Source organism: Bombus terrestris, chromosome 1, assembly GCF_910591885.1.
Source record: "Bombus terrestris chromosome 1, iyBomTerr1.2, whole genome shotgun sequence".
Lineage (NCBI taxonomy): Eukaryota > Metazoa > Arthropoda > Insecta > Hymenoptera > Apidae > Bombus > Bombus terrestris.
Window position 1 is genome coordinate 14,212,392 of NC_063269.1, and position 14,518 is coordinate 14,226,909.

The following is a 14,518-nucleotide window of genomic DNA, read 5'->3' on the forward strand; positions in this document are numbered from 1 at the left end:
AAAAATTTACGCGCATACATGAGAGAGGCCAAATTTCATATCGTAGAAATTTATACTAGAACCAGGTACACGCCGTATCGACAGTATAAAATAATGACCATTTCAAAGAGAACTTAATTCTTTGTCGATGCTTTTTGTTGCTTGATACGACCTCCCATCGATATCTCTTGTTACTCGTCTCCCTTTTTCATTGATTTTCAATATGTCTAATAGATATCGGTTCCATGTCGTAGTACTTCTGAATGTTTCGTTGTAATACTTTTCACATCAAACGACATGCATAATTGCTATAAAGCCAAAAATTAGAAAATTCGTCCCAATTTATTGCAATTCATTGCTGACTACAATTTTCATTCGATTTGTGAATTGAACTCTTGTAATGTATTATATTTTATACAAGCAAATATACTTATTGCACAAGTAATTTTTTTCAAAATGAACGATGAACAAAAGAAATAAAGTTTTTTCAAAATGTAGAAATATATTTAGGAAATTTTGAAAGTATCTAGAAAATTCTAAGTAATTTTAAAAAATTCACATATTAAATAACAAATTTCAAAGTAATAAATTTCAAAGTTTGAAGTTTTGAGCTTTGTTTTTTTACTTTTCTGCGCATACAGCTCCAATGTACGAAGTAATATGGTTCCATGTTACTTAGAAGGTAAAGTCACGAGGAACGCAAAATTCAGAGATTAAAATCTTTAAAACGGCGAACATCGTAATACAAAGTATACGTACATAGGTATATTGTTTATTATTCTTTGTTTTTATGGTTTTATGGTTTGTAACATAGGAATACAAAGAATGCAGAAAGAAATATTTCGCCATAAATGAATGGTTTAAAAGAGTTTAATTATAAAAAAGAAGGATGAATTCCTTTATGGTTGCGGTTGTTTAAAGTTCTCGAAAATATGAAAGTAGCAAGCTGATCTGGTAGGTAGTGTCTAAAAGCTGTCGTCGAATGGATACGTGATATTAAAAAACAAAAGGAGTACTTAGTTGAAACAGAAGTCGTGCGTAGAACAAAGAAGTTTACAGGAAAAGTCAAAAATATTTTCGTATGAAAAAATTCATAATCCACTTTCTATAAGAAAAAAAGTTTCCACGATGAAGTGTTTGTAAAACATAGTTAAAATGGAATAAGTTTCTTGCTCTATATGTTTAATGTTTTCAAAGAAAATGTACACATCAGTGTTTGATGCATATCATGTAACTTGACGGTAATTATATTTTAAGAGATTCGTCAAAATCTCGGAAACGCACTAGTGAAAGAATTGCAAATTAAAAAAGGCGTATAAGCAAAAATTTATCGAGTTTTAAAACCTATTTCCTATTTATGCTAACATAATCAAATAATACAATAGGTGAAACAATATTTTTAAAACATTCAGCAGCGCATCGAAGCAAGTGTTTCAAATGACTATTAAAATCAGAACAACTTCGTTCAAAAAAAAATGCGACATAGATAAAATAAAAAATTAGGAGCTTTTTGAAAAAAATATTCCTCATCAATCGGCGAGACGATCTAAGGTATTTGAAGGTAAATCCTCGAGATATCGAAAGATGGATCGCAATTGCACTGGTGGTTGTCGGATCGCCCTGAAAAGCGATCTCAGGAGCGGGCCACACTCGTCTGCGTCTCATGATACTCTCCGTGAATGTGGCGAGGATATCTTCCATGGGGGTCGATCTTTTTCCTTCTGGCACACTTGTAAAGAGCGTGTGGAGTTAATGAGACGGAAGAACGGGCGGCACAATATTGCAAGTTTGAAAAATAGCCTCATAAAGGCGTTACAGCGCTGCTGAAACTCGAGGCGAAGCCCGACAAGGATTGAAACGTTCACGAGATTCTGGGCAAAAAAAGACCGCTGTCATGAGTTTCTGAGACGTACGCTCGTGCTTCGTGTAATTACGCGTTGGTAATCTCTGCCCGTGAGCTTTATAACGTGTATTAAAGACCTAACGGGCAATAGTGGAAAGCTTCGAAGCATCGGCGATCTTTGGTTCGTAGTTTCAGCCATCGTAGATCGTTTACAGTGAAATGCAACGACATGTGATTGGAACTGTTGTACTTTCCGATATTTTGGTTTAGGGAGTTGTTTAGTAAATATGATGTAGGGAATGAAATTTTAGGCTTTTTAATTTTTCGATTTGGAGGATGAAGCGATAAGCTGAGAATAGTATAAGAAGGGATAAGTTATTGTACAATAGGAATCTTAATAAGATCTGAAAAACGATGCTTCAGAATAATCTGCAAAACAATTTATTCAGTTAATTAGGAAGGTAAATTCAAACTGTTTAACACTGCAAATTAAAAACTGTAAACGTAAAAAAAATGCAGATTTATTGTAAATTTCAATATTCAAATTTAAAGATTAAAATTCAAAGTTCGGATCTAAATATCCAAATTGTTGTCCCAATTCAAAAATTTAAATGATAAAACTTAATAGTGCCTTTGTACTAACCTCTTTAACTCATAAAATTAAAAAAGTTTCTTCGAAACACCAATTTAAGGATGGGACAAAATTCTAATTAAGCAGTCTCTATAATCTTATTGTTACGTCTAAAAACTATTACCCAATAATATTTCTAACCATTTAACCATTTATTCCTTTCTAAACCGAACGATCCTTATTCATCCTGAAAATACCATCGCAATCGGGTTAACCTCCATAACGATACGTATCGATCACATTGGTATAAAGCAAAGAGAAACGAGGATCTGGTACTTTATTCTGACGATGCGTCGATGCAATTAGATGTTCGACAGCAATGAAATTTACCTTTCTCCCGCATAAACGAAATTACCGGCGTAGAACGAACGATAGCCTTCGGGCCACGTTTCACCACAACTTTGCCAACGTTTTGCGAAGCAACGATCGGTAGCAAGAGGGTTCGAAGCGTAGGGGTAGATGTTCCTCGAAGAGCACTCGTCTAGTCCCACCTGAATTATCGGGTCTACTGCTTCGACATCGATCTATCGGTTCCCGTCCTACATGGTCGAAAAGCTGAGAAATTTCGCACGTCTGTTCGTCCCTTTCATGTGGTTCGCGCGAGAATTCCGCAAGCAATCAGAAATTTTCCTTGCATTTCCAACTCACTAACGCTCAATTAGGAGGAAGTTTATTATCCCGAAAGTTGTGCCTACATGTGGTTTCGATGGTATATGACGTGTGTTTCATTTGTTTTTATAATACGAGAGTGAAATTGAACTGTATTAATCTTTTATAGTCGTGGTGCTTTCATTGTGAATAATGATTCTGTTAAAAAAACTGTTTTCTAAATTAATAGGAGAATTAACTAAGATACGCACCTGCAATTTTAATGACGTGTTATTGAAACGGTGATATTTATCTTTATATAAATTGTTTGATTTTATTAAAAACGTACCTTTTAGATTAATCAAGATATTTATATAAAAATTCGAGGATTTATCAAAAATGATTTTTATGTCAGTCATATTATATTGAAAATAAAGAGACCGATACAGATACACACATGATTAAAAAAATATACAATATACAACTTCTCTTATTATAAAAGTAACGAATATCATACACTGTTGCAAAATTGATAAAGAATTTTAAAAACATTTCTGCCACCCTTATTTCTAGAATTACTTATTAGTTTTTCATAACGATAAAAAATGCAATGGGAAATACATAAATATATGTATATAAATATATTACGGTAAAATACAAATGTATTTTACCTTAATATTTTATTACCTCTTTAAAATGAACAATTAATTTCATTACATTTTACAAGTATTATACATAATGATGTGTAGCTAACAGAAATTTTCTTATTTCTTTTTTCATGCTTTCCATCGGACTGCTTCATTTTATTGGTCATTTACGACGACTTTGGTGATGGCGATGGTGGCGGTTGGAACAACGACACCGTAACAATTCGTATGGTAACAACGACGCACTGATTAACTCTGGTGATGGTAACCACGATAACGTGGCGGTATATCGCACCGATGGTGACCACAATGCCTGGTACATCGTGGTAACGGTGACAACAATGACACGTTAATAAATCATGCTGATGGTAACCACATTGGCATGCTAACAAACCACGTTCACGGTGACTGTACTGATACACTAACATTTTGTTGAACATCTTGTTGGGTCAACGACTTAATTGCTCCGCGTAATGTATCCCTAAACGCTTTCAACTATGAAACATTTCTTATATTCTGCTTAATTTATATCTTATATTCTGCAACTGATGTCTTTATTTTTATTAAAACAATGTCTTTTATCGCCATAATGTCTCAACCATTATGTTTTCTTCATTTTTTGAATGTTGTTGCTTTGGTTTTATAATTGCTATTTCCTATACTTGCGTCTACTTCGCTATCTTTGTAATATAAACTTTTTCTATCTCGCGTTTTATTATTTTTACTATGAAAAAATCAAATTTGTTTTATATTATTATAAATTTTATTCATTATTTCGCCTCAACTTCGGACCCACACAATCCATCACTATTTACTATGCCTACTAACGCCATTGTTTCTGTATAACTACTATGCATTCTCTCTGCGCAATTGTTGTACTAACAATCTATACATTCTGTATAACGCTATTCATTTCTCTATAAAATTTCTATTATCATACTTATTCAATGATGAAACTTTTATCAACATCATCAACACACGATTCTTTTAAAAAAAATTATTTAAAAAAATGGAACGAAATTAACAACTTTATAAATGATTCGCCCTGTCGTTCTTCTCGACGTCGATCATGATACCGATCGGTTTGACTGAAACGCGGTAACGTGTGCGGTTCCGTGCGCAAACTCGCCGTTGAACTTCACAAATGTGGTCCGTTGTTCATCCCGACTGGCTTGTATTTCGCGTGTAAACGAAACGACACTGCTTTGGCGGGTGTCATCGATACATCGCCATTCAACCGATCCTCGATTGATCCACTCGTTAATTACCGCCAATCCCCCGGAACTAATCACCATTGCGGCGACACTGTAACGGGTCATCAATCGATCCACGCTGTCGGTGGTTCCTTCCTTTCGATCGTTTCTATGTATTTCACTGCCCTTTCGTCCTTTCTTTCGTTCGTATATCTGTTCGCGCAACTTTTTCATCTCTTGTTTTGTATCTTTTTTCTATCTTTTCATATTTGAATATCATGTGCTTCACATTTATTATTATCTTACATTTCATTGTCATCGATGATTGAAATATCTCTTTAATCCCATACAAATAACACGATTTCCTAATTGACCGAATAAATTATTTTATTCTGATTTTTTGACTGAAAAATTTCATCAACAATTTCTTTTATAATTTCTCTTCCTCAATTCTCTTTCCTCGATAAATAATCTCCATTTTTGCATCTTACATCGCATCTTACATTGCACAAACATGTTGTTTAACGTAACAGCCTTGTTATTAGGCACCCTGAAAACCTATCAGCGCGCAGCTTGTGACGAGGAGTCGATGACACTGAAGTGTCCACTAGGTACCACCATCTCTGTCGTTCTAGCTCAATATGGTAGAGCAGGGGCAAATGGAACCGATAGGTGTAGTTCCTCTGATTCATCCATGTACATTGGGGACAGACAAACGAATCAGACTTGTATCTGGCCGCAATCGCTACAGGTATGTGTCTAGAAGGCAACTTTTTAAATAATTCTGTCGTTGAACGATTTGAAGAAGGAACGAACCTCTTGTGCCAATTAAGAAATCAAATCGAATCTTCCGTACCTTCTATTCTTTGATCTATTAGAGAAATAATAGCTCTAATCTTTTCATATGTTACAGTATCTTAAAATAATAAAGATTGATGGAAATTGATTGAGGTTGAAAAATTAATAATAAATAATCGAGTCGAATAAATAAATGATCGAAATTAGTAAAAATAAGTAAAAATACAGGAATTAGTGCTGCGAAAATGATAAAAACGAGTTACTAATTAAATAAACATGGGAAAAATAATGTTATAGCGCTGCAAACTAATTGAGATTAACAGAAATGGGTAAAAGTTAATAGAAACAATAAAATATAGATAGAAATATAGCAATAATCTTTATATATAAGAATAGAGTAATTGTGTAATAGTAATTATGTAATTATGTAATCCCTCTATTTCTTCCTCTTTACATATTTCTTTATTTTGTTATTCATTTGCATTTATCGCACTTAACGTTTATAAATAGGTAACTTTATGTTATCGCATTTACGATGTGTGGACTCATCTTTACCATCTTCTGTGCATACAATATTATAGATGATTATTATTCGTGTGATGAAGATAAGTCGGTGGTTAACTAAAACCACGTTAGCATAGCGAAACTTTATGTTAAAGTAGGATCTAAACTACGATCGACGCATGGCTTTCATCATCAGCGTTACGAAGCTTCGTATATCGAATGTTCTATATTATTACTTCCCATAACTTGCTAATTAATGTTTGATTTTACCAACTTTAAATTGTGCTTGTACGTCACATCATCGACTAAAAGTTGTACTTTCGCTCTTTACTCTTTCACGGGTAATTGGACCTCTGACCACAGATTCGAAGACGTTAAGTGGATAACTACTAGTAATATTTATTAAGAACGGATATTCTATTTCTATATATGCCGATATTAAACAAGCTGAAGTTGATTAAAGAAAATTAAATATTTTATGGAAGGAATGAAATTTTATACATTAAGAATAAAGTTTATCTTTTACTTACTTTCAATTATTGATATTACTTTAGATATTAACTCTTCACAAACATGTATTAGATTGTCCGAAAAGTGTCTTTCTTTTACAGACACGTTTTTTACAATAACGCATCTTTATACAATCATGAAACCTAATCTGTCAAACGTTGTAATCTTTATCTTGATAGAACAAAATGGATCATACATAATTCGATAAAATAATATAAAACGGAAAATGTTGTGCATCCATTATTTCCTTATAAAACGAAAGAATCTTTTCAGAACATTTCGGAACATAATTTCCAAACATTCTTGTGTTTTATAATATCTCTCAAAATATAAAACTATTCTACTATAATTTCTTTTTGAGTGTTCTATTTAAAATCATTAGTATCTAATACTTTATTTCCAAATCAACCTTGCACAATAAAAAGATTTGCACTTCTTTACTTAAAAATTATCCAAAACCATTGAGCATTTAACATGAAAAAGATCCCTACTGGACACTGAATATGTAAGCGATGAGAGCCATTTAAGGTGAAAATCAAATGTGACACACTGCATATTAACTTCTGCCTTACTCCGAAATATGTCTGAAATAATTCCCACATCCATCTTCCGATATCGGAGAAACTTCACGGAGCAGTAACTTCAAAAGTATCGGATCGTCGTAAAACATTACGAATCGGATAACCCGTGATCCGGTCCTTGAAAGTTAAAACTCGCAACCGTCCCTCCCGCGAAACTTTATGTGTCATCTTATATTTATCGGTTTCTTGCGAAATTCTGATTTCTAATCCGGTAGGAGGACGCAGACGATTGCCTTAGCACCAGGATCTCTTTCCGGTGAGCGAGAAATCGAGCCGGAAGGAATCGTAAACCGTATCCACTTTGCCGAGTTAACCCTTGCACGCAGCTCAACCGTCGTAACTTCTGCTTAGGTCTGTAAGCTTTCGTGCCCTCGCTACGCCTCCGAAAAAGATTTCCACCGAAACCCTTTCATCGTTAGGATTTCGGATCAAGCTTTAGTCGAATCGTGTATTTATTTACTATGTTGCGTCTGTACGATACTTTCAACCTTTCTCCTTCTTCGTTTTTTTTTCTTCGATCATCGCTCTGTTTGGAGAGTTGAGGATTTCTTGGATCGGTTTCGTTAGAAGTAGGTTTAGGTTAACACGTTTGAAACTGGTGGTACACTGTGTGTTTTATGTAGTGTTCGTTCGCAGTTCAACCAATGACGTATCTTTTACGTCATATAAATGTATTCTCGTTGTTATTTAAATGTAATAAACTGTGGATGCTTATACAATTTCGTTCATTAATTCTTTGAATAATTTTGTTAAAGACCGTTGGTTAAGATTCATTATGCTTTAAGTAAACTGGTATAAAAGAATTCTTAAAGATCGTTGCGGTAGGTGAAGCGTATCTTCTAAAAAATTTGATGACAAATAGTGCTGATAACTGAAAGATAGACTCGAAATATGAAAGAATATCAAGAATTCGACAGAAGAGCATGATTATTTCTAGTTAACTTGTTCCTCCTTTATATCGTCGTTTTATATCGTCGTTCCTGTTTTTAAATCGGCTCAGGTCTTGATCACCTTGTTTACGGAAGTGCATAATAACTACTTTGAAAGTCTTAAAGATCACTCGATTGGAATGTTTTCAATTCTTGAACGTTGCAGCATGTCCTACATTCGCTTGCATTCTTAACCCTTTGTTTACCATAAAAATACAGAAATAATGTTGCAAAATAATGAATAAAGTTAAAAGTGCGGCTTTAGTCTCTCTTATGTTTCTATTATATCATACAAACAACCATGGAGCCAAATATTAGAAACATTTTTCCATGACAATAGGAATTCGAAGGAAAGAAATTAAAAGTTCAACAACATTTTTTAAGTACTTTTATCAATATCTTTGTTACATTCAATCACTTGTTGAACCAAATACCAGAAGCTTTTTCAATAGAAGTAAGAAAGAAGAAAGAAATTAAAGGGTGAAATTTCGCTTGGTTCACTGATGATCCAATTTGTCCACTCAATTTGGAATTAATTCTTTCATTATCTACAGACAGTAGAACTATTTTATCTTCTAATTAACTATCCTTAGAAAAGATTTCTTTATATCCTTAAAATTCTTTGTAAATTAACGTCTTCAAAAGTCAACGAAATAAATTTCTATCTCTGTACAATACACCGTTAACCGTTTTTGTACATTATCATTCGTTTCGTCGTGTTGCGGAAAGAGCAACATTTGAAACCGCATTTCCTCTTCCCTCTCGAATAAGTCGGTCGCTGGCACACTCGACGAAATAGCGGAGTGTCGTTTTCAGGTCAGTTGCCATTATCTTTTCGAACGTGGATTTTAAATGGCGGCCATCTCCTCGCGCCTCTTTCGTCCGCTTATTCGACCTGACTCCGCTCTGTTTCGCCCGCGACGAGACTCACGATTACCAGTGGATTTCCACGGAAAACGAGCCATGTCTCCCGCGTTTTCCACTTTCGACACCTAACCGACCGCTTTTTAGTCTTCCTCGATTTTCTTCGTGGTTGGGGCGAAACGGAAATTACACTTTTAGTCGTTTCATTTTCACTTCATTTCGATCAAAGAATTAATGACTGCCATTTTTAAAAAAAAGTAATAGTGTTATCGAAAGGATTCTCATTTTTGTGCAGGTTTTTGAAACAGAATAAATCGTGAAAAATATATTATATATCTCAACGTAGTTTTAATCTAACTCTAGTGTGGTTTTCTAGATTTCCATATTTCAGTATTTCTTTTAATAAGGCTTTTATTTTTAAGGGGAATATCGCAAAAGCGCATCGAATTCCTATGTTTTGATAGTTTAACGTCAAAAATTGTGTAAAAGTTTAATATATTAAAATTGGAAGTTTTTCTTACACGCTTGCTAGATAACCCTAACATTTTGATTACTTCCATAAGAATTAGAAAAATTTAATTTCTTAAGGTAACTTCTACTTCTTCAATGAAACATTCTGAAACGATGTTGTCTAACTCGAAGGTTATTTTAGTTTTGTAAAATGACATCGTTTATTTTAGATGGAAAATGTAAAATTTGTGTGGTTGTAATGTTACAAGGATTAATTTGTACGTTAGTTTGCGCAACAGAGATTAGCAGGATGAAACGGAATGCCAGGTTTTACAGTCGTTTGCAAAATCCTATTGTGTTTCCGTGCAATTAACTGTAACGTAGAACGAACATCGCAAGAGGGTTTGTAACTGCATTCGATTTGCGATTCTGAGCGGAGTAAATTATACAATGTATATTACTATCGAGTATTTATTGGATATCTGTTAAAGTATAATGATTGTGTTAAATTTTAAAAAATTCAAATTTTATTTTATTAATTTTCTAATTTTGTCATTAATTTATTTTAATTTTCCTTAGATCAGTAAAGAAAATAAATTCCATTTTCTATTAGAAAAAAGAAAATGCGTCAGACTCTCTTTGTTTGACAAAGTAAATCATTTTAAAATTTTTTGTAAAAATATAAAGTTAAGGGGTACGTTAAATCATATAATTTCCTTTTCGTCTCAATACACACTACAGACGATAACTTATCGATAAAATCACAATAGAAATTCGTACCGCGCTATCCAATGGTCAGGAAAGTCGTACAAGGATTTCGTATTTCACGTTTCCATTGCTCTGGAAAGCAGCTATTGTGCGTGATCCTTATATGGTGCTGAAGAAACTAAATAAAATTGCTCTTTTTATTCGATCAATGATCTCACTCTTGATGGCGTTTCCAGTAATATCTTTTTTCAGTGAGTCTTCAATATCATAAAATAGTTTCTTTCACTCATCTAAATCATTAATCATGTCAAATCAATACATTTCACTCTTGCCACGTAAAAATATTTCTTTCGCATATTATCGTTTATCCATCATTTACATTTAGAGGGTACATAATTTTCACCTTCAATAAAATTCTTCTATTTTGATTTAAAATTATTTAAAAAAAAATTATTATGACTAAAAAAAAATATACATGTAGTATCAGTAGAGAGAAGATACATTTTTATGTGACCAGCAGTTAACATTAGGTTTACGGGACCCGTCAATTTGACGGATTTCGAAATTTGAACTGAAATATCTCAAAAACCATAGCACCAATTTTAACCATTTTGCATCGTAAATTAATCATTTCATCTAAAGAATTTATACACAAAATTATTTTTTCCTAGGCTTTCTAATTTTTGAAATCTGTATGTGGTATACCTATCTCTACGGGACCCGTCAAATTGACGGGTAAACGAAAATACGCATTTTTCTTTAAAAACTCGATTTATTCAAATTAAGTCTGAAAGGAACAATATTAGGCTTCACATTTAAATAAATTATTAATAAATAAGAAGTCTTTTTTTAAAATTATCACTAAAAAAATAACAATAACATTAACAGTACAGGCTAATTATATCTATTGAGCACATTTTTTGCAAATATACTGAATATTGTTTGTGCATTTTCCGCATACGATCTTTTTGCAATATAAACAATAATTATTACTTCTATTTTTTTTGCAATAATCCACTTGGCAACTTTTTCGCACTTCTGACGTTGAAGGTGACAGAAATGAAGCGTCTGATCTTTGGCAAATGTTGTCCTTGTTTTCTTCAGTTAATTCCTCGGCTAAACAAAATATGAATTCCTTTCTGGATATTTTCGATCTGGTACACTCTTTATATAGTATCCACGCGTTTATCGCTGCCAAATCCAAAATATTGAAAAAGACTTGAAGGGGCCATCGGAAACTCCTTGCTTTTACGCTATATTTGCGTGCCATTTGGTCAACACCATACTTTGTTTTATTGTAAAAAGCAATAGTTCCTGGAACACGTTTATAATTATCTTCTATTCGTACACCTGTATGTTTGGTGCTTAGAAGGAGGACTTTTACTTTAGATTTACTTTTATACACAGTAAGTGTGCAGTTTTCTGATTTATATAAATTTGAGGAAAACAATGTCATCTTGTCCTTTTTTCTCTTGAGCATCGAGTTTCATCTTTCCCCATATAAGGGAAACCATTCAAAATATATTTTGTTTGGACGTCAACTGCTAACCAAAACTTAATGCCAAATTTATAAGGCTTATTCGGTATATATTGCGTAAACCTGCATCAGGCTTTCGTTGGAAATAATTGTTCATCTATTGAGATATTTTCATATGGCTTGTAACAAGCCTGGCTATTACTTATAAATCTGTTCCATATTTCGGATATCAGCGTAAATTTATCTGTTTGTAATCTTTCGGAGGCTTTCAATGATCTCGCTTCATATGCGCCCCGGGTATATAGAATTCCTAGAAAACTACGCAACTCAGCAACTGTGATTGTCCAGTCCTTTTTCAAAACTCGATGCGCCTCGGTTTCAGTGCAATCGTTTCCGTGTTCCATTATGTGTCTGTCAATTATTAATTATTAAATAAATAACCCGACATAATATTTATGTCGGCTCTTAGCATAGCCAGTAGGCCCTGCGATATCCTTGAATATCATACGAACGGACGTCCTATCCCTAGATTCGCCTGCTTTCAGTTTTATGCACTATGTCCCGTCGATTGCAATTTCAATTTCACCTATTACATTTTGGGATATGCTTGAAATGCTCGTCCTTTCATCCTCGGAGTCAGAACTAAAAAGAATACGCATCCTTTTCTTGTTACGACACACTTTCAAGAAGTGTTCCTTTTCACTATTTGAAGATCCTTCTATCTCTCCACTTTCAATGTATTCAAAGCTTTCACTGTCAGCTTCGCTTTGGCCTAATTCATACTGATCTTCTTCGGAGGTATCCTCAGAACAATCTTCATTGATGTTGACATTTTGTCCAATATCTTATTATATCTCTTGAATTTACTCATGATTGCTAGAAAAGGGGGATTGTTCAAAATAAGAAAATATTGTGCCCAGATTCAATTATCCTATTGTAAATACTTACAATAAGTGGAGACAATAATGGGAAATGTCTACGATAACTGAAACTTTTGCACATTATCTTTGAAAAACGGATTGTTTATGAAATCAGCTAAGCCGTCAATTTGATGGGTCTCGTAGAGATAGATATACTACAAACAGATTTCAAAAATTAGAAAGCCTAGGAAAAAATAATTTTGTGCATAAATTCTTTAGATGAAATGATTAATTTACGATGCAAAATGGTTAAAATTAATGCTATGGTTTTTGAGATATTTCATTTCGAAGTTCAAAATCCGACAAATTGGCGGGTCGTGTTAATGTTATTGTTATTTTTTTAGTGATAATTTAAAAAAAAGACGTTTTATTTATTAATAATTTATTTAAATGTGAAGCCTAATATTGTTCCTTTCAGACTTAATTTTAATAAATCGATTTTTTAATGAAAACTGCGTATTTTCGTTTACCCGTCAATTTGACGGGTCCCGTAGAGATAGGTATATACGAAACGCCCGTAAACCTAGTGTTAATTAAATGATAACATGGAAAAGATATATTTTTACGTAGCCTGTTTGAAATATCTTTGTAATTTCGAGCTATCGCGGGAAGAAGAAAACGCGTCAACGGGAGTCATAAATTCCCGTTACGATTGTAATAATCGACACCACGAATAGTTCGATCCCCTATTTCGGTTAGGATAATAGGGGTGGTTGTTGTAATATAACACTGTGATTCACAGGGTTATAAAAATGTATATTTCCAACACTTTGTACAATCACAAAAATTAGTAACGCCGTTGATTAAGATACAGGTGAGGAAGAAAAGGATTATTCGTAGATGAGAGAATCCGTGTATATGTTGACTTTGATTGACTAGCTAGACACTTTGAGAACCGTAGGAACTCTCGGACCTGTAGGCACTGTGAGAGCTATAGGGATTCTGAAGTTCATTCTGACGAATTACGGAGGAGAGCTCGGTATGGATGTGCCCTTTGAACGAAGAACGCGGATTCGTTGCTTACATTTTTAGTTAGGAAAGTGAGGGCAATGATCCGCGATGTCGATTGGTTATGACCAATGTTGGGAATGAAGATAGGAGGAAGAAGCCTCCTACCAACGTGATTTATGGGTGACATTGTTTATGGGAAAACCCGGATTTTCCGTTAGGTAAATCTCTAATAAACCCAAGGACCTTTCTAAAAACCAGCCGAAAACACTTCTCAGTTTGCTGTTGAGTTCCGAAGCGTGTAGACATGTGTCCAGTGCCCTGTGAAGTTCATAAAATAACACGTGACGCCCACCTGTCGAAAGCAAATCTAACAAACCTAGCCAAGTGTTCGCAAACGTACTAGTGTAAAATCCAACGCCACTAATCTCTGACCCGAATCACAGCCTCTCGATTAGTTATTTCAAGTTGAATTAACTAGCTCAATGATGGCCCAATCATTACAAACGGGCTCTCCGGAGCTAGGTTACAACAGCGCCGTTCTACCTCCCCCGTGGCAAAGGGGCAACACATCCCTCTTTGCAAACGACCCGCACACAAAAAACCGCAAAAAATCGCAAGCTGGAAGCATTCAAGATGAATGCGACCCACCAGCTAGCCAAGTGACCACCTACAACAAGTTCTCAATACTGGAGACAACAGAAGACTCTATGGACACAACCGAAGCGGTAAATAGACAACATACCCAAAGAATTCCCCCTCCCCCGCTAATTTTCATTGACGATGTCATTGACACTCAAACAATGACAAAGACTATCGAAAAAGATATCAGCAAGGAGGACTATAAGTTAAAAATCAGTAACATCCGTGTAAAAATTCTGCCGACCAACCCAGACGCCAATAGAAAATTAACAAAGTTGCTAAAAACCTTGAATGCCAACTTCCACA

General features: G+C 34.2%; 1 protein-coding gene across 7 annotated transcripts in view; it reads left to right on the forward strand.

The window, feature by feature from the left end:
• Positions 1–14,518, forward strand: part of LOC100643722 (protein eva-1) — a 324,599-nt gene that overhangs the window by 181,782 nt on the left and 128,299 nt on the right. For all 7 annotated transcript variants that reach the window (XM_048409136.1, XM_048409158.1, XM_048409153.1 and 4 more), the window contains one exon: positions 5,415–5,632. In XM_048409136.1, coding sequence (XP_048265093.1) covers positions 5,415–5,632 — 218 coding nt within the window. The remainder of the gene's footprint in view (positions 1–5,414; positions 5,633–14,518) is intronic.